This window comes from Rattus rattus, chromosome 3 (genome assembly GCF_011064425.1).
Source record: "Rattus rattus isolate New Zealand chromosome 3, Rrattus_CSIRO_v1, whole genome shotgun sequence".
NCBI lineage: Eukaryota > Metazoa > Chordata > Mammalia > Rodentia > Muridae > Rattus > Rattus rattus.
In genome coordinates, this window is record NC_046156.1 from 98534619 (window position 1) to 98554517 (window position 19899).

General features: G+C 38.6%; 1 protein-coding gene across 3 annotated transcripts in view; it reads left to right on the forward strand.

Annotated features, from left to right (window-relative positions):
• The window catches only part of Nbea (neurobeachin), a 532117-nt gene that overhangs the window by 234035 nt on the left and 278183 nt on the right, over window positions 1–19899 (forward strand). For all 3 annotated transcript variants that reach the window (XM_032898369.1, XM_032898367.1, XM_032898366.1), the window contains one exon: window positions 13278–13405. In XM_032898369.1, coding sequence (XP_032754260.1) covers window positions 13278–13405 — 128 coding nt within the window. The remainder of the gene's footprint in view (window positions 1–13277; window positions 13406–19899) is intronic.

Below are 19899 nucleotides of genomic sequence, written 5' to 3' on the forward strand. Positions count from 1 at the left end.
ACCTCTTGCTTCCCTGACTTCTGGGACCCTCAAGTGGCTCCCCCCAATTCCTCATCCCCCACTGCTACATATTTTTATTCAATTTCCTGATCCTATGTACTTCTCTCCCATCCTCTCCAGTACCTGATACCCCCACCCTTATTTCCTCCTGCTCCTCTCTGCATCCCAGAGAGGATCCACTCCCTTCCATGATAATCCTCCTCCCCCGTTAATGCAGGACTGAAACATCCACACCTTGGTCTACCTTCCTCCTAAGCTCCATATGGTCTAAGTAGGTGGTAACTTATACATTGTGAGCTTTGGGACTAATATCCATTTATCAATGAGTACATACTATGTGTGTTCTTTTGTCATTGGCTTACCTCACTCAGGATGATACCTTCTAGTTCCATCCATTTGCCTGTCAATTTCATGAAATCATTGTTTTTAATCATTGCATAGTACTCCATTGTGTATATGTACCACATTTTCTGTATCCAGCTTCTAGCTATTATAAATAAGTCTCCTATGAACATAGTGGAGTGTGCTTTTTTGTTATATGTTGGACCATCTTTGGGTGTATGCCCAGTAGTGGTGTATCTTGGTCTTCAGATAGAAATATTTCCAATTTTCTCAGTAATGGCCAGATTGATTTCCAAAGTGGCTTTGCCAGCTTACATTCCCACTAGCAATGGAGGAGTGTTCCTCTTTCTCCACATCTTGGCCAGCATCTGCTGTCACCTGAGTTTTTTATCTTAGCCATTCTGACTGGTGTGAGGTGGAATCTCAGGGTTGTTTTGATTTCCATTTCCCTGATGTCTAAGGATGTTGAACATTTCTCTAACTGCTTCTCAGCCATTCAAGTTTCCTCAGTTGAGAATTCTGTTTAGCTCTGTACCCCATTTTTATAGTTATTTGGTTCTCTGCAGTCTTAACTTCTTGAGTTCTTTGTATATTTTGGATATCGACCCTCTATCAGATATAGGGTTGTGAAAGATCTTTTTCCAATCTGTAGGTCACCATTTTGTCGTATTGATAGTGTCCTATGCCTTACATAAACTTTGCAATTTTATAAGGTCCCATTTGTTGATTGTTTATCTCAGAGAATAAGCCATTGGTGTTCTATTCAGGAAAATTTCCCCTGTGCCCATGTATTTGAGGAGGCTCTTCCCTACATTCTTTTCTGTTAGACTGACCATATCTGGTTTTATGTGGAGGTCCTTGATACACTTGGACTTGAGCTTTGAACAATTTGCAATCTTCTACATGCTGACCACCAGTTGAACCAGCATTCAAATCCCCCCCACCCAAGCCTCTCACCGGATGGTTTTAGCTTCTTCATCAGGTTCAAGTGACCACAGGTGTGTGGGGTCCTTTCTGGGTCATTGATCTACTTCCCTGTCTCTGTACCAATACCATGCAGTATTTTTTGCTGTTTTATTTTGTGTTTTTAATCACTATTGCTCTAAAGTACCTCTTGAGGTCAGCGATGCTGATTTCCTCAGAGGTTCTTTTATTGTTGAGAATAGTATTCCCTATCCTGCTTTTGTTTGTTTGTTTTTTGTTTGTTTTTTTTTTTTGTTATTCGAAATGAGTTTGAGAATTGTTCTTTATAACTCTATAGAGAACTTAGTTGAAATTTGATGGATTGTATTGAATCTGCAGATTGTTTTCAGTAAGATGGACATTTTTTATTATATTAATCCTGCCAATCCATGAGCATGGGAGAACTTTCCATGAAGTTTTTGTCATACAGATCGTTCACTTGCTTGGTTAGAATCACACCAAGATATTTTATAGTATTTATGACTATTGTGAATGGTGTTGTTTCCCTAATTTCAATCTCAGCCCATTCACCCTTTGAGTAGGGGAAAGCTACTGATTTGATAGAGTTAATTTTATTTAACTTTGCTGAAATTGTGTATCAGCTGTATGAGCTGTTCTGTAGAATTTTGGGGGTCTTTTATGTATGTATACTCTCATGTCATCTGCAAATAGTGACATCTTGACTTCTTCCTTCCCAATTTGTATCTCTTTGATCTCCTTTTGTTGTCTACTTGCTCTGGCTAGAACTTCAAGTACTATATTGATTAGATAGGGGGGAAAGTGGGCAGCCTTGTCTTGTCCCTGATTTTAATGGGATGTTTTGAGTTTCTCTACATTTCCTTTGATGCTGGCTTTGGTTTGCTGTATATTGCTTGTATTATGTTTAGGTATGGACCTTGACTTCCTAATCTAATACTTTGAGAATGGGTGTCGTATTTTGTCAAAGGCCTTTTCAGCATCTAATGAGATGATCATGTGGCTTTTTTTTTCTTTCTAGATTGTTTATATAGTGGATTACATTGATGGATTTCTGTGTATTGAACCATCCCTGCATTACTGGGATGAAGCCTACTTGATCATGGTGAATGATGGTTTTCATGTGTTCTTAGATTTGGTTTGAAAAAAATTTATTATTTTTTTCATCTATATTTATGACGGAAGTTAGTCTGAAGTTCTCTTTCTTTGGATTTTTCCTTTCATGAGTATGTAGGGTCCTTCCCAAACTTTTTTGGATAATTTTGGTTGAAAGTCTATTCTTTTTGGATATTAGAATGACTACTTCAGCTTGTTTGTTAGAAGCATTTGCTTAGAAAATTTTTTTCCAGCCTTTTCCATTGAGATAATGTTTGTCTTTGACACTGAAGTGTGTTTCCTATATGCAACGCAATGCTCCATCCTGTTTATCTGTCCAGTCTATCTGTTATTTTGGAATTGAGTCCATTGATGTTGAGAGATATTAGGGACCAATGATTGCTACTTTCTATTATCTTTGTTGTTAGATGTGGAATTAGTTTGCATCTCTTTTTTTCTTCTTTTTTTTTTAAAAAAAAATTGGATATAGTTCTTTATTTACATTTCAAAATGTCATTCCCTTTCCTGGTTTCCTGTCCATAAACCCCTTATCCCCTCCCCCTACCCAATAAGGGTGTCCCCCCATCCACCCCTGCTACAACCCTCTGATATTCCCCTGGACTGGGGGTCCAACCTTGGCAAGACCAAGGGCTTCCCCTTCCACTGGTGCTCTTACTAGGCTATTCTCTGCTACATATGCAGTTGGAGCCCTGGGTCAGTCCATGTATAGTTTCAGTAGTGGTTTAGTACCTGGAAGCTCTGGTTGGTTGGCATTGTTGGTCTTATGGGGTTGCAAGCCCATTCAGCTCTTTCAATCCTTCCTCTAATTCCTCCAATGGGAGTCCCGTTCTCAGTTCAGTGGTTTGCTGCTAGCATTCGCCTCTGTATTTGTATATCTGGTTCCTGTCAGCATGCACTTCTTAGCCTCATCAATCTTTTCCAGTTTTGGGAGATATATATATCACATGTGGCAGGCTCTGAATGGCCATTCCTTCAGTCTCTGTTCTAAACCTTGCCTCCATATCCCTTCCTATGGGTATTTTTGTTCCCCCTTTTAAGAAGGAGTGGGAGCATCCGCATTTTGGTCGTCAAATGCGGATGCTCCCACTCCTTCTTGAGCTTCCTGTGGTCTGTGGATTGCAGCTTGAGTAATTCGAGCTTTTGGGCTAATATTCACTTATCAGTGAGTGCATACCAAGTACCAAGTGTGTTTTTCTGTGATTTAGTTACCTCACTCAGGATGATATTTGCTAGTTCATTCCATTTGCCTATGAATTTCATGAAGTCATTGTTTTTGATAGCTGAATAGTACTTCATTGTAGATGTTCCACAATTCTTGAATCCATTCCTCTGTTGAAGGGCATCTGGGTTCTTTCCAGTTTCTGGCTATTATAAATAAGGCTGCTATGAACACAGTGGAGTTTGTTTGTTTGTTGTATGCTGGAGCATCTTTTGGGTATATGCCCAGGAGAGGAATAGCTGGGTCCTCAGGCAGTGGAATGTCCAATTTTCTGAGGTACCTCCAGACTGATTTCCTGTGATTGTACCAGTTTGTAATCCACCAGCAATGGAGAAGTGTTCCTCTTTCTCCACATCCTCGCCAGCATCTGCTGTTGCCTGAGTTTTTGATCTTAGCAATTCTGGAATCTCAGGGTTGTTTTGATTTGCATTTCCCTGATGACTAAGGATGTTGAACATTTCCTTAGGTGCTTCTTGGCCATTTGATATTTCTCAGCTGAGAATTCTTTGTTTAGCTCTGTACCCCATTTTAAAATAGGGTTGTTTGGCTCTCTGGAGTCTGACTTCTTGAGTTCTTTGTATATTGTGTATAGTAGCCTTCTATCAGATGAAGGATCGATCTGTAAAGATCTCTTCCAAATCTGTTGGTTGCCATTTTGTCCTAATGACATTGTCCTTTGCCTTACAGAAGCTTTGCAGTTTTATGAGATCCCATTTGTCGATTCTTGATCTTAGAGCATAAGCCATTGGTGTTTTGTTCAGGAAATTTTCCCCAGTGCCCATGTGTTCGAGACTCTTCCCCACTTTTTCTTCTATTAGTTTGAGTGTTATATGGAGGTTTGATGTGGAGGTCCTTGATCCACTTGGACTTAAGCTTTGTACAGGGCGATAAGAATGGATGGATTTGCATTCTTCTACATACTGACCTCCAGTTGAACCAGCATCATTTGTTGAAAATGCTGTCTTTTTGCCATTGGATAGTTTTAGCTCCTTTGTCAAAGATCAAGTGACCATAGGTGTGTGGGTTCATTTCTGAGTCTTCAATTCTATTCCACTGGTCTATCTGCCTGTCTCTGTACCAATACCATGCAGTTTTTATGACTATTACTCTGTAATACTGCTTGAGGTCAGGGATGGTGATTCCCCCAGAAGTTCTTTTGTTGTTGAGAATAGTTTTCACTATCCTGGGGTTTTTTTTGTTATTCCAAATGAATTTGCAAATTGCTCTTACTATCTCTATGAAGATTTGAGTTGGAATTTTGATGGAAATTGCATTGAATATGTAGATTGCTTTTGGCAAAATGGCCATTTTTTTCTATATTAATCCTGCCAATCCATGAGCCTGGGAGATCTTTCCATCTTTTGAGATCTTCTTCAATTTCTTTCTTCAGAGACTTCAAGTTCTTGTCATACAGATCTTTCACTTGCTTGGTTAAAGTCCCACCAAGATATTTTATATTATTTGTGACTATTGTGAAGGGTGTCATTTCCCTAATTTCTTTCTCAGCCTGTTTATCTTTTGAGTAGAGGAAGGCTACTGATTTATTTGAGTTAATTTTATACCCAGCCACTTTGCTGAAGTTGTTTATCAGGTTTAGTAGTTCTCTGGTGGAACTTTTGGCATCACTTAAATATACTATCATATCATCTGCAAATAGTGATATTTTGACTTCTTCCCTTCCAGTATGTATCCCGTTGAACTGCTTTCGTTATCTGATTGCTGTGGCTAGGACTTCTAGTACTATATTGAATAAATAACTAGGAGAGAGTGGGCAGCCTTGTCTAGTCCTTGATTTTAGTGGGATTGTTTGTTTCTCTTCTTATGGGTTTGTTCTGAGAAGATTTCTTGCTTTTTCTTTGGTGTAGTTTCACTCCTTGTGTTTGAGTTTTCCTTCTATTGTCCTCTATAGGGCTAGATTAGTGGAAAGGTATTGTTCAAATTTAGTTTTGTCTTGGAATATCTTTGTTTCTCCATCCTTGGTAATTGAGAGTTTCGGTGGATATAGTAGTCTGGGCTGGCATTTTTGTTCTCTTACAGTCTGTATGACATTTGCCCAGGATATTCTGGTCTTTAGAGTCTCTGTTGAGATGTCTGGTGTAATTCTGATAGGTCTGCCTTCATATATTACTTGACCTTTTTTTCCTTGCCACTTTCAATATTATTTATGCTCTGCATTTGGTGTTTTAATTATTATGTGATGGGAGGAATTTCTTTTCTGGTGCCATCTGTTTGGTGTTCTGCTATGTTAATGGGCATCTCTTTCTTTAGGTTAGGGAAGATTTCTTCTATAATTTTGTTGAAGATTTTTCCTGGACCTTTGAGTTGGGAATCTTCACTCTCTTGTACACTTATTATTCTTAGGTTTCATCTTTTTATTGTGTCCTGTATTTCTTGAGTTATTTGAGTTAGGAGCTTTTTTGCTCTTTGTGTTTTCTTTGACTGATGTATCAATGTCTTCTCAGGTGTCTTCTACGCCTGAGACTCTTCTGTCTCTTGTATTCTGTTGTGCTGTCTTGTTTCTGTGACTCTGATCTCGTCCCTAGGTTTTCCATCACCAGGGTTGTTTTGTTTAATGTTTCTATTTCCATTTTTAGATCCTGGATAATTTTGTTCAGTTCCTTCACCTGTTTGATTCTATTTTCCTGTATTTCTTTAAAGGGATTTATGTGTTTCCTCTTAAAAGCTTCTACTTATTTACCTGTTTTGTCCTGTATTTCTTTTTTTTTTTTTTGGTTCTTTTTTTCGGAGCTGGGGACCGAACCCAGGGCCTTGTGCTTCCTAGGCAAGCGCTCTACCACTGAGCTAAATCCCCAACCCCCTGTATTTCTTTTAATGGTATTATTTATGTCCGTCTTAAGTCCTCTATCATCATCATGTGATGTGAATTTAGATCTCAATCTTGATTTTTCTGGTGTGTTGTAGTATTTGGAAGCTTAAAAACTGCGTTCTGGTGATGCCAGTAGTGTTGGCTTCTGTTGCTTATGCTCTCCTGCTTACTTCTCCCTATCTGGTTATCTCTGGTGGTACCTGGCCACACTGTCTTTGTCTGGATCCTGGTCCTCCTATTATCCTATGATCCTGTGATCCTGTGACCCTGGATGTGTTATAACTCCTGGGGCTTGAGCTTCCTCTGGGGGTGCACGGGGATGCTGAGTTGTTAGGGATCCAGAGCAGAGAGGGGCATTACTCTGGGCACAGATGCAAACTAGAAGGAGAGTGCGTCTCTGGCTTTGTGGGCTACCTGCATCCCTGGGTCCTGGGGGGGGTCCTTGTTACACCAGGAATTAGGGCAGGATTTTAGTCCCACCTGTGATCCTGGATGTGTCTGTACACCTGGGGGGTAGGGGGTCAACTGTACCTGGGATGCGGGCTGAATGGATGCGGATCCAGAGTAGAGGCTCTGCTTCAGGCACAGGTACAAACTGGAAGGAGCTCGGGTCTCTGGCCGGGTGGGTTACTTGCTTTTCTTTTTCTTATAAAGCATTATCACAAATGGCAATCCCTTTCCTTCCTTTTTAAAAATTTGTCCATTATTTTCTTATTTAAACTGGGATTTCTTATACATGGTATCAGTAGATCTTATATAAAACCTGAGAGTCATTGTATTTTAATAGCTAAATCTGGATAGTTTCTTTTTAATGTAAGGAATGATTTGGTAACTATCACTTTTGTGGTTTTAACTTTCTGTTCTTAATTTTTTTTGCCCTCTAGTACTTGTACTGGGTTCATGGAGTTTTCATTTCCTTTCTCCCAGCTTCTCTCTATTGTTGATTTACTTATTGTTTCTTTCACCTTAAATATTGAAAGTTTTTAACATTGTTTTTAAAATAGCACAATTGTGTAGTATTGTTTTCTTATAATGGTTACTCTTATGACCCTTGATGCTAATTCATCATGCATCTTCCTTCTAATATTTGGATGGTTATGACAAGAGATAAGCCCTTACCAATCTTCCATTGTGCTGTATGGTTTCATCCTTAGCATGCTAATCAAACCAAACCAAAATAGGTACATAAATCCAAAGGAATGGTTTTCCCCTTGATTGTATTTACTTATCCAGCACTCTTAATTTATGTAAATGTAGGGTTCTTTGTCAGGAATCATTCTCTATACTGGAAGAACTTCTTCACACCACTCAAGGTAACGATAGATATTTCCCCAATATTTCTTGTTTTTTAAAAGCCCCCAGTTTTGCTTTCATTTCATAATGACTTTCTGAACAGGTAGAAAGTTGTTGGCCTCTGTTTTTTTGGAAATAGATTTGAAATATACTTCATTTCTTGTGTTCAGGCTAATGTTTTTCTGAAGAGGATTGCAAAATTTTTCTTTGTTCTTCATATAGTATTGCAATAGTTTATTATGACAAGTTTAGGTTATTTACTATTAAAATTCCACTTGGTGTTTTATGGCTTTTGAGTATGTGCTTTTGGTTACATTTAGTCTTTGTGGAAAGTTTTTTTTTTTTTTTTTTTACTGATAACCATGCATTTCTTTTGTTGTATCTTTCATTTTCTTAGTTTTGTGTTGTGACCATATTAAATTCATAGAAATCAAGAATTTCATAACAACATCTTTTGATTAAATTCCTCAATTCTCCAGGCTGCAAGTCTAACACTTTCAGACTGGCCTCATAGCTAGACCAGTTTCTTATGAAGACTGGTATCTACTTTCAGACTATTAAGGCTGTGAACATATTCCACTTCTCATCATACAGGACTCATGGATCTGTTGCTTTCCTTGTTGTCCATCAGGGACGATCTTGGCATTTAGCACTCTGTCCTCTTTTCCTGCATTTAACTTGCTATACTCTGAACCCGTAATGTCTTAGGTACTTTTCATACTGAGGAGGTTACAGTCCCTGTTCCGACTCCTCTCTCCTCTCTTCTTCCTTCTCAGTGCTTCCTGGAACCACAGAAGTGTTCACCTTTTATAGCAAATGTGTTTAAACAGAGCTGCCTACATGTTAATCTACCTGTCTCAATGTACATACAATTAATTTGGCTTGAAAAGATAGATTTGACATGAAACATGGTCTGTGTGTTTCAGAGACTCTCAGTACTCTGTTGTGCCTTCTGCAGTCATAGACTGCTATTCTTTTACTGAGTACTTGTATCCAGTGTTCAGGGAACTGGGATCCTTATTCTGCTTCAGACACATTCTCAGTTATGGGCTGCCCTGCCTGGTAGATAGAGCGCCTCACATGGATTCTAACTCCTTCAATGATGAAATCTTGAAATACTGTCTCAGGATGTTTCATACTGTTTTTCTGTTCCTACACTAGCAATGTATAGGCTTTCCTTTCTGTCCTGAATTGACAGGATTGATGGCCTTGCCCCAGCCTTCATGAGGCTGTTAACCCTGTTCTCTGGAGGAGATAGAAGAAGGGTCTAGACTGTGCTTTATGCTTTCTTGCTGTAGTTATTGTAACATCTCAGCTTGCAGAAGAAGCGGAGGAAGTTTTCTTCATCTCATGTCTGTCCAGTCTTCTCACCAAATGGTGAGTGACCTCGAGTGAGGCAGCCTCCCTTCTGGGACACGCACTTCACAGTCCCGCTCTTCTCTGCAGGCAGGGGCATCACTGAAACAGCTACTGTGGCATTGTTCTCTATGAATAACTAGAATTTTAGGATGTTATTTCTATATCAGAGATCTAAAACAAATTCTCTTGGCCCTTTATGTCACTGGACTTGAGCTCCATTAATGCTTTGGTCTCACTATAGAGAAGTTTGGTGACATTTTGACAACTAGTTGACTTGAAAAGGCAGCTGTGTTTGCATGTTCACATGTTTCCTTTCCATCCACCAAACATCCAAGTCACAATTAACAAAAGTGCACTCCAAAAGCTTTCATAATTACTTAAAAACATTCTAAAGTATCAAGTTTCTTAAAACACGAAGAAGTATTTATTTGAAATTTAGTTTACATCATAAAGTAATGAACTTCTTATATAGAAAAATTCTGTCCAGCCCCAGATTTTTAATCTTGAATAATGCTATTTTCTTAATATGTACAATGTGCTCTTAAGGTATATATTATTCTAATTAGAAGAAATTGGGAGAAATGTTAGATTTATATTTTACAATATCATGGAAAAATCAAATAAGCACACTTTATCCCCAGCACGATGTTTTGCTTAGTGGTGGCAACCCTAGAAACTTACAGCTTAGAAACTGTTTAACTGTATGTTACTGACTCCACAGTTTCTGATCTGTTTGCCCATCAGCTCCAGTAAGCTTACTCATGTTTCATAGCCATAATTGAACGAAAGCCTGATAAAATGTTTAGAGCCAGTGCTTGTCAGTTCCTAGTCATAACATGTAGTGGATTAAACAGCGTTAGATGACTTTTCTTCCATAATGCCCCCTTTCTACGCATTTTTTTAAAAACAAACCATTTCATTTTCCTATGCCTACATTCCCTAGTTCATATAGGAACATTAATTGGTAAAATGTGTGTACCACAGAATTTCCAAATTGAATTACTTCCTATCTGCTGTATATCTTGAGTACATTTCTTTACGATTATAATAATGAAGTTTAGTAAAAGAAAATTAATAATGTGTATAAAGTCTAAAATGAGTTGTAATCTCAAGTTTTCTAGGAAAACTGCATAGAGGAAGTATGCTTTTTGTCTGGTTATACATCTCCTACTCTGCTAGTATTCTTCATTCAACATGACCTTGGCTATAGCTTGAGGTCAAATCTTGTTTAGAAACACTTCTGTTGTATTGTAGTCATGGTTTTTAGATACTGTTTTCTCCCATGGCCTAATTGTGTTTTATTTGTATAAAATTTTTAGAAGACACTGCATTATTTTAAACGGATAAAAAATAAAGTAGCACCTGGGTATAGTGGCACACACCTTTGATCACAACACTTGGGACAAGTGATTTCACAAGGGACAGGCAGATCTCTCTTTGTTCAAGGCCAGCCTGGTCTATATACTGAGTTCCAGGACAGCCAGAGGTACATGGTGAGACTGTGTCTCAAGACAAACAAACAAACAAACAGGAAAGTAAATAAGCAAGAATCTAATTTGGGGTTAAAAAAAAAACAGTATTAAGCACTTGTGCTTCAGGTCCCCATGTTTTGTTAGATATTATATCTATAAACTCTCCTCTGAAGCACCATTGCCTCATACCTCATTCAAGGGTTTTATTTTCCTCTCTTTAGTAATTTTGTTAAAATAGTTGATAAATCGCTTCAGTTCTGAGCATTATTTTTATATGGAAATCAGTGGTGGTCATTGCTAAGGGTTTATGCTGACTATCCATAGAAATAGCCACGTTCGAAGTAGCCACTGATCTGGCCTGGCTCTCATCACATTATCACTAGTGATGCGTGTATCATTAGTGTCAGTCAGGGACAGAAGGGGAAAGGAGAGTGAAGGCAGAGACTCAAACAGTTCTTGTTCTAGTCCACAGATAACTTCTGCATTTCGGCCAAAACTTCTCTAAAGTGTAAATGAAAGGCTGTGGGGACTGTTCTGTAGTCACTGCCCTTTTATAGTCTGTGCAGCCACTGAATTTTTTTTTTATAAAGGAAGTAACCTCTTCAGAAAACTGAAAAATTGTGACTCCCCCTAAAGTAAATAAAAGTATTCTGTATTGTGCTCAAAGGTATTTTCTGTTTGGTAGATGGTGTTTGTTTGTTTGTTTGTGGTCTTATGCTATAGCTCAGGTTGATCTAGAAATTGCCATCTCCTGCCCCATGCCCAGCAATTCCATTTATTTTGTCTTTGAGAAAAACTATTTCCAGGATTGAAAGCCATAGAGTTCCCCTAAGTTACCATTTCTTTGTTTCCTGTCAATAGTTTTCTTCCGTGTACCATGAAATCTGAACAGGTCATGCTATGCTGTTCTCCAGGAAGAAGAGAATGTCAGAAGAGAAGTGCAGGCCCAGCACCTGCCAGTCTTTATCTGCCGCACAGTGACCCGGCTCTAAAGAGGAACTTTATGTCTGTTCTACTTATTTTAATAATTACATATGGATAAGCACATATTTTACCCTCTTTGAAAGACACACTGGGGGTAATCTGTAAATATCAATAGTAACCTGTCAGTTTCCTCAGTGTACAAAGGGATAGTAAAAGTTTTTCACTTGTGATGTGTGATAAGAAAATCTAGTAGTATGGTTTGATGATAGATAGAAACCTCCAGAATCTTGAATTTCCCATTTCTGTGTGCTCATTAATGTTAATCTGAAATACAACTCAATATTAGTGCTTCTTTTCGATATTGGCTTTAGAAGATATTAATTATCTAGATAAATCTCATTTCTCTGATTGTAATTCCTACTTATGATTCCATAGTAGATAGAATTACCTTAGTTGAGGAGTTATAGGAAATGACTCTTCTGAAGAAAAAGAATAAGAGCTGCAAAAAACGGCTGTATTGCCGGATAGAAAATATGAAAGAAAATTTACAGTGATGGTGAGAATTCAGAGGCTTGAGGTCCTACTCTTCACCTTTTGGGTTAATCCTTCCTTAGCATCCATTTCTCTTTAGAAGTGTCAGAGTGGTCCCTCGTCAGCATCACCATCATCCAAAACTTACACGCACACTCTAATGCTACAACTGTATGGTCATTCAGAAATGAGTGACAATGACGAGCAGTCTGTGTCAGCAGGCTCTGCAGTGAGTCTGCCTCATCCCATAGCTGGAGGGCCTGTCTAAGATAGACACACACACACACACACACACACACACACACACACACACACACACCACTGTTAACACCTCACGCTATCTGCACATCTCACAGTGCACTCATCCAGTGTTATTCTGAACTTTATTTTGTTTAATGTATCAGAGCCATATTTTACAAGAATACATATGAGTGGGTTTCATGCAAAATATCTCTTACAAAACGAGCATTATGTACCTCTCACTGTGTGCTGGGTGCTTTTTTGCTCAGGTTTTATGGCTTAGCTGGTTAATCCTCAGTGGGCAGATAATAGGATGATCATTCTTCAGAAAAGCAGAGCTGATGTACATAACGTCGAGTGGCATAGTCTATGGCCCAGCCAGGATTCCCGGTTGACCAATCTTTCTCACCACTTACTTCTATGAAAAATAGATCTATAGCCAAAATATTAACCTGCCTAATGAAAAAATAGTTTCCTCTTCCATTTTTTTTCTTTTACTTACAACGTGTACCTGCAAAGCAACTGCTTAAACTGCAATACTGAGCAACATAAACACTATTTCAGCAATTAAGAAAGTAAATGGGCTTAGGAAATGAAAAATGTTACTTTAATACAAGTCACATGACTTCCAGTAACTTCTTTTGTTATCCAACTTTTACAGGAAATGTTTCTTGAAAACAGGAGTTTAAATTCTTTGTAAGTGGTCTAGTGATGAAAGCTATTTTCATTGAGGATGCACAGAGATAGAAGAGTTCATTTCTCCTAACATTCTTAGATCTGTGGCAATGTCTTTGGCCCCTTTCCTTAGTGGAGTTGCTCTCATTCAGCTTCAGCCTGCAGAGTAGACACCTCTCTGTGCAAAACTGTGTCCCTTCCATATGAAACTTCCTGTTTTCCATGGGCTAGCACTGGACTTCGACTGTGACTTATTATAAATATTTTAATTTAGAACTAAAGTTTATTTGGCATTTATATTGAATTATATTTACTAGTCTTTGTGTCTTAATTTCAACAGCATCACTGCAAAACTTGAAAGAGCTTTAGAAAAAGTTGCTCCTCTTCTTCGTGAAATTTTTGTAGACTTTGCCCCATTCCTATCTCGTACACTTCTGGGCAGTCATGGACAAGAGCTATTGATAGAAGGTATGATCTCTCTATATTCTACATATTTTACTTTCATGCAATGTACCTATTAATCATGGCCTAGCCTGTGCATTTGAAAAGATATGTATTGCCAATAGACGTTAAAGATACCATGGCTGAGACTCTGATGGACTTTGTGTGTGTGCTTCCTTCTCTTCACTTCTTTTAAAACCAGTATCAATGACAGCCCCATGAGGGACTTTGAAAGGCCTTAGAATGGGCAGCAGTGGCTCTTCAGTCTCAGTCTTACTAGCAGCACTGTCTATCCTTTCACCGGACAGCACTTATTAAGCATAGGTTTTGTAACATTCCCTGCTGTTCTGAGAGCCAAGAGTTTTTCAAATGACTTTTCTTACCTATATGATGCTTTTATTGTGAGAAGCTGTAACCAGGAAGTCAGTAACAGTGTTGAGAATACTGAATGGGCACTTGATGAAGCTGTCATCTCGTCAATAGCAGCGTAAGTAATGAATGGAGATTTAATTTGTATCCCTGTGGTAGGAGAGGAGCTTTGAAAACTATAGCTAAATGAAGCTTTACTTCATTTAATAGTTTCAGTTTATGACTGTTTCTGAGCTTCATAAAGGAGAGATCAGCATCGAGATAGCCCTGTAAGTAAAAGGTTCTTTCATGCCATTTTAGTGGCCCTTGGACTTCGTATTTGTGGCTTCCATTTCCAGAAGCAAGGCCATTTTCCTGTTTGTTCTGGCTTGTTCTCTGCTTCTGCAGTGTTTCTATGAGGCAAACGGTGATGGTCAATGTCCTGTTATTTCTATTGTTTACTCTGTGGCCTTTGGGAATTGCTGAGTTACTGTAAGATGGGTTATTTGGATGCAAATAAAACTGCATACTGCATATAAAATTTCCAAACAAGGTGGCATCGTAGGAGAACAGGAGAATATCCATGTCTTTTGACTGAAGCAGCATGGATTAGAAAGTACCCAGAGAGAGGTGATCAATCTTTGCTTCACCTTGAGTAATTGGTGGCTGTCACAGTGAGAGAAGTGGAAAGTCACTGTTGCTGTCGTTACTTCCAGCCACAAAGTGAAGTAGGAAGTGTCGCAGGGATCACGACTGAGCATCTGAATAAGCTGTGCCTTAAACTCATTCCCATACAAACTTGAGAACCTCCCCTTGCCCGCAGACTGTGCTTCCTCTAAGTGCACTGTTTGATATGTGTGTAATCCATCGAACAGTGAATGTGTGTCTCCTGGATGCACTGACGCACCTGTCCTGAGTACCATGATGGAAGGACCAGTGCACCCCTCAGGGAGCTAACAGTCAGGTGGGCAAAACCTATCTGGAAGATATGCGTGGCAGAGCACTGTGAGGTCAAGTGCTGGATGGCCATGGGCCTTTCTGCTGGAATTAGAAGCAAGTGCATTGCTCGGCTTAGTGCTGCCTGCTCTAGGAGACTCTCATCTTCACAGAATTTTGAAATGTTCCTTGCTTCTGTTTACTTCCCGTGACAACCCAATACTGTCCTATGATTTCTGGACAGGGTTCGAGCCAGATAAACCATTAGATATTAGATATCTCTAACCCCAAGGTACCCCAAACTCACTTTGAAAACTTTAGTAACCTTCTCCCTTAGATTTTCTTATAACATTACTCGATTGTTTTGTTACTAATATCACTATTAATGTGTAAACATTTGAAAAATATCTAATTGCTTTTTAAGTTGTTTCTCTTCTACTTAATACAGAAATTTGGTAAGAAGTAATACTTTTTGAAAATACTAATTTGAAACCTAGTTCTTCAAACAATACTTCAAATACTATATCAATACTATATAATACAGCTTGAGCTGTAAGAAAACTTATTAAAACGTGGTATGAATGTTATCTTAAGTAAAATGTAGATTTTTAATGGGGCTACTGCTTGATGGTGGATTCTTTTCAGTTCCTTAATTCTTTTGAGTATATTCTCCTAAGGAGCAAAAAAGCTGGTATTTATACTTTCATATTTTTGTAACAAAGTCTTATTTTAAAATTTCAATAAATATTAATTGAAGATGAATGTAAATATTTTCTCACATCCTGTACAACAATGAGAGTATTTTTCTCTGGTTATAGGTACCTTTTTCTAAAGTTTACACAAATTAGAAATGTCGATTGAAGATATAGTAAAGGGAGAAAAGTTATTAATATAATAATGCTTTGTAATGGGTCTATGTTGTTTATATCCAATCACAAATTTTACATGACATATTAAGGAGCCAGTGTATCAGCAACACTAGAATATTAAAAATTATAAGGCTCATGTATGAGGTTCCATCTTGTGGAGTGGACCGTAATTCAAATAAGATATTGGTTGGCTATTCCCACAAGCTTCAGTCCACCGTTGTCTTTGTGTATCTTGCAGACAAGACCCATTTTAGATCAAAAGGTTTATGTGTGTATTCGTGCTAACTTCCTAAAGAACAGATGCGGAAGTATATCTTCAGAGATAACTGTTGTGTAGGAGGCCAGAAAAGAACTATTGCCAATCATCAAAGTAGGGTATATGTTTGATCAGTTGAAAGAATAACTTCAGACTAAAAATACACAATAAGCACGTATGTGAGGACTTGAACTTCTTCCTGATCACACACGTATATGTACAGCTGCCCAGCTGCCTGACATTTTTGCCCAGTTTATCTTCTGAGAACTTAAACTCTGATCTGTAGTATGCTTTTGGTGATCTTTTCCTTCTGTGATCATCATTAAAATGAATCTGGATTTTTTTTTAAGTTCAAGTTACTGAGTCTATAATGAAAAATTAATAAGATAAGATAAAGTTCTCTTCATTTCACATGAAGTCCTCTTCCTTTCCTTCCATTCCTCAGTTATCCTCATCCTTTGACCCCTAAGACAGAGACTTTAAGTCACTTTCTTCAGTGTGTCTGTGGGACTTTATATTTCTACTAATAGAAATATTTTCATTCAAGAATAAAAAGTTTGCATTGCCATTGTCTCACATAAATTTTATTACATAATTAATATCCAGTATTTACCCTTTTTACTAGAATGAACACTGTGTTTTAACAACTTACATTTTTGGGAGAGGTAAAATTGGGAAATAAGAGGAGCTAGGTAAAATGGTGTGTTCTTTTTAAGAATTCTTGCTGTTGATCTGCTGCTGTACTTACCTACCCGTGAGTTCTCTACTTTCTTCTTGACTGCTCTCTGCCCTACCAGATAGATGTGCATGTCTCCTGTTCTCCCTTGTTTTTCATTGGCGGATCAAACCCAGGATCCGAGGTGTGCCCAGGGAGTGCAGTAGCACTGAGCTCATCTCTGACCGCCACACTCTCATTCACACCCTCATCCTTCCATTGCCCTCCATCTTAATATGACATCCATCTATCTTAGAAAATTGTCAGACGGTTGTGAAGAAGCCAGGGAAATTACAAAATCAACTCTTCATCTTCTTAGCCATTGATTATTTCTGTTTGAAAGATTGCTTACCATGAATAAATCTTGTGGCTTTTGACTTCATGATATATGTATGTCTTACAGAAGCAAACCTGAATTTTTGTAACTGAAGTTTTAAGAGAAGAAAATGATTGTTTATATAATAAAATATATTTGACTTGTATTGGTTGGATGTTGTGTGTTTGGTTTTCTTCCTACACATGTAGTTGCTCAGATTTTCTCTACAACAGCTAATCATGGATACTTTCAGCTGTGTTTGTTATTTCCATGCAAGCTAAAACAAGATTCATTTTCATATCTATCACTGTTATTCACAGGCTTTATTACTCTTACTATGTGACTCCAGAGCAAACACTAATGCTGATTGTATTTTGCCTTTGGTGGACAAGACGTAGTTATTCAAACTTTACATGGCTTCCTTTAAAATGTTCAAATTCTATAGGAACTACTGTGTAAAAGTCAGAGTAGGTATGGATCCAAGTTCAAAATCCACACCAAAGATGACAAAAATTGAGGGAGCAGAATTGTTAGGTCTGTGTGGCTTGCCACAGCAATGAAACCAGAAAGCTAGGGAGATGGCTCATTGTGTCCATAAAGCATGAGGAATAGAATGTGCATTCCCAGACCCTGTATCAGTGCCAGGTGGGTGTGGCATCCTGCTTGTGAATATAGTGCTAGGAAGTAGAGGCAGGGAATTCTAGGAGGAAACTAGCTATCTAGACTAGCCATGTGAGAGAGCTCTGAGCTCAGCTCTGCCTCAGTGAATAAGGGCTCTCACTTACTGTTCATCCTCTGTTATCTGCCTTTACCTCCCACAAGTCTATAGAGTTGTTACAGTTCCAGTGACAGCTTGTGGTCCACTCCTTGGGGACACTTTTAATCGTTTATATTGCTTCACTCTGAAAACACTCTCAAACCTTGTCTCTCCCCATCACTTGTTATACCCAGGACCACTTAGAAAATCCAATCCTTATTCAACCCACCTGAACCTGAACAGGTACAGGTCAGTGACCTTTAGGATCTTGTTTTAAAATGAAAACATAAATTACCATATGGTTTTAATTGTAATAATATCTGCATCATTGTTGATTGCTAGCTTATCAGTGACTGTTATTTTTAAAAAGTAAAATGTTTCCAATGAATAAACTGGAGAATAACCCAGGAAGACTCTCTAACCTCAGACTTACATACACATACAATCTGCTTCTCAGCACCTTATATGTATGTGTGCTTTTTACAGATGTCAGCATGCATACATATGCACACCCACACCATGAACACATTTTTATTTTTGACACTTTATAAATAATACAGAACCAGGATATCACCCAAAGGTTAGGTTGGGAAGGGAGAGAAACAGGGAACATGGGGAGATAGAGAAGAAGGGAGAGAGAAGAAAAGAGAGGAGGGAAGTTTAAAGTGTGTGTGTTTGTGTGTGTGTGTGTGTGTGTGTGTGTATGTGTGTGTGTGTCGTCTGTCTGTCTGTCTGTCTTTGAAATACTCATTTCAATGCCTTGTCCTACTGGGGTACAAAATAAGCCTGAGAAACCACTGTTCATTATTAGCATTATTTAAATTCACTTCAGAACTTAAAACGAAGTCGTCAGGGTAACATAATTGCTATAAGACAAAACTCTCTTTAGTTTCCTAGGATAGGAGGGGATGTAGTCTGACTTTAGGTAGCCTAGAAATAATTCAGGAAATTCAATAATGAAGGCCACCACCCCTTTTTACTCAAAACAACTTCATAGTCTCTGGTTTCTGCAATTCTCTGTCTTCTCACCAAACTAGCTTCTGTGGCATAGTCATCAAAACGGGGCCCATCACAGCCCCGACTATGTTTTCTTCTAATGGGAATGTCTTTCATCATTTGCCTGGAGGCATAACATAGAGGCTGAATGGCTCAGATGCTTTTGTTCTTTTGGGCTTAGTTTTTTGTTTCCACTAAAATCAATTTAATTCTGGATAGGAGTACGATAACTAAGGACGTAGGGCATATAAAGCTGATTTTTTTTTCTTTTTTTCAGGAACTGGGGATCGAACCCAGGGCCTTGGGCTTGCTAGGCAAGCGCTCTACCGCTGAGCTAAATCCCCAACCCCAAAGCTGATATTTTTAAAGAGCTCACATAAATGGAAACATTTGGAAAGAAATACAGTAATGTAGAAAGTCTAATTTGAATGACATCAATAATTGTTTATTAAAATTCATTGCGTAAATCCTTAGAGTTCCCAGGAGTGCCATTCTTAGAAAAGTGATGATATGCCATGAAGTGTCCACCTCCTCCAGAGGAGGTGTCGGTGGACTGTTAGAGGAATGGGCCCTGTCTCGAAGGTATGTGGGATCTGTGGCCACAGGATGAAATCACTGTATCTAGTTGTATTTTTATTTTATAGAAAAATTCTGTGCTAAAATGTGATTTCTTCCTTTTCCCCTTGGGTGTGAGATGCATGTGTGTGCATATTTAGCCTTTGCTTGTGTGAGGACATGCACGTGGAGGACTAGAGAACATCACCCTACCACCTCATTCACTGAGGCAGGCCTTTTGGGTTGATTCAGAGTCACCATCTGTCTACTCTACCTAGCCAGTTTGCTCTGAGCAACCTCCTGTCTCTGTCTCTTCAGCACCGAGATCTGGCTGACATGCCCACCCAGCATTCTGTGGGTTCTGGGGATCAGAACTCTGGTCCCTGTGTTTTCAGGGCAAGTATTTTAACCATTGAGCCATCTCCTAATGCTAATTTTTTTGTTTTGATTCGCGTTTTAAAATGCCATACTGAAAATAACTAATTCAACTACATTGCAGTTGGGAACATATTATGTTATTAACATCAGTAATAAAAAAGACCTGTAGGAGATAAATGTTCCTATTGGCCCCATATTGGGTTCTGTGATTCACCCAGTTAGCTGCAGAACATGATGTTATTCGTATCTGGAGCAGACCATAGGAAGCAAATGAGCCTTAGTGGAAAACTCTGAAGGTGAACTTGAAAATGTGAGTTAAAAGAAGAGATCACTGCACTGTAAGAGCTGATTGCAGGGCTGCTGTGGTTATGTCAGCATGGCTAGAGGTATCCAGA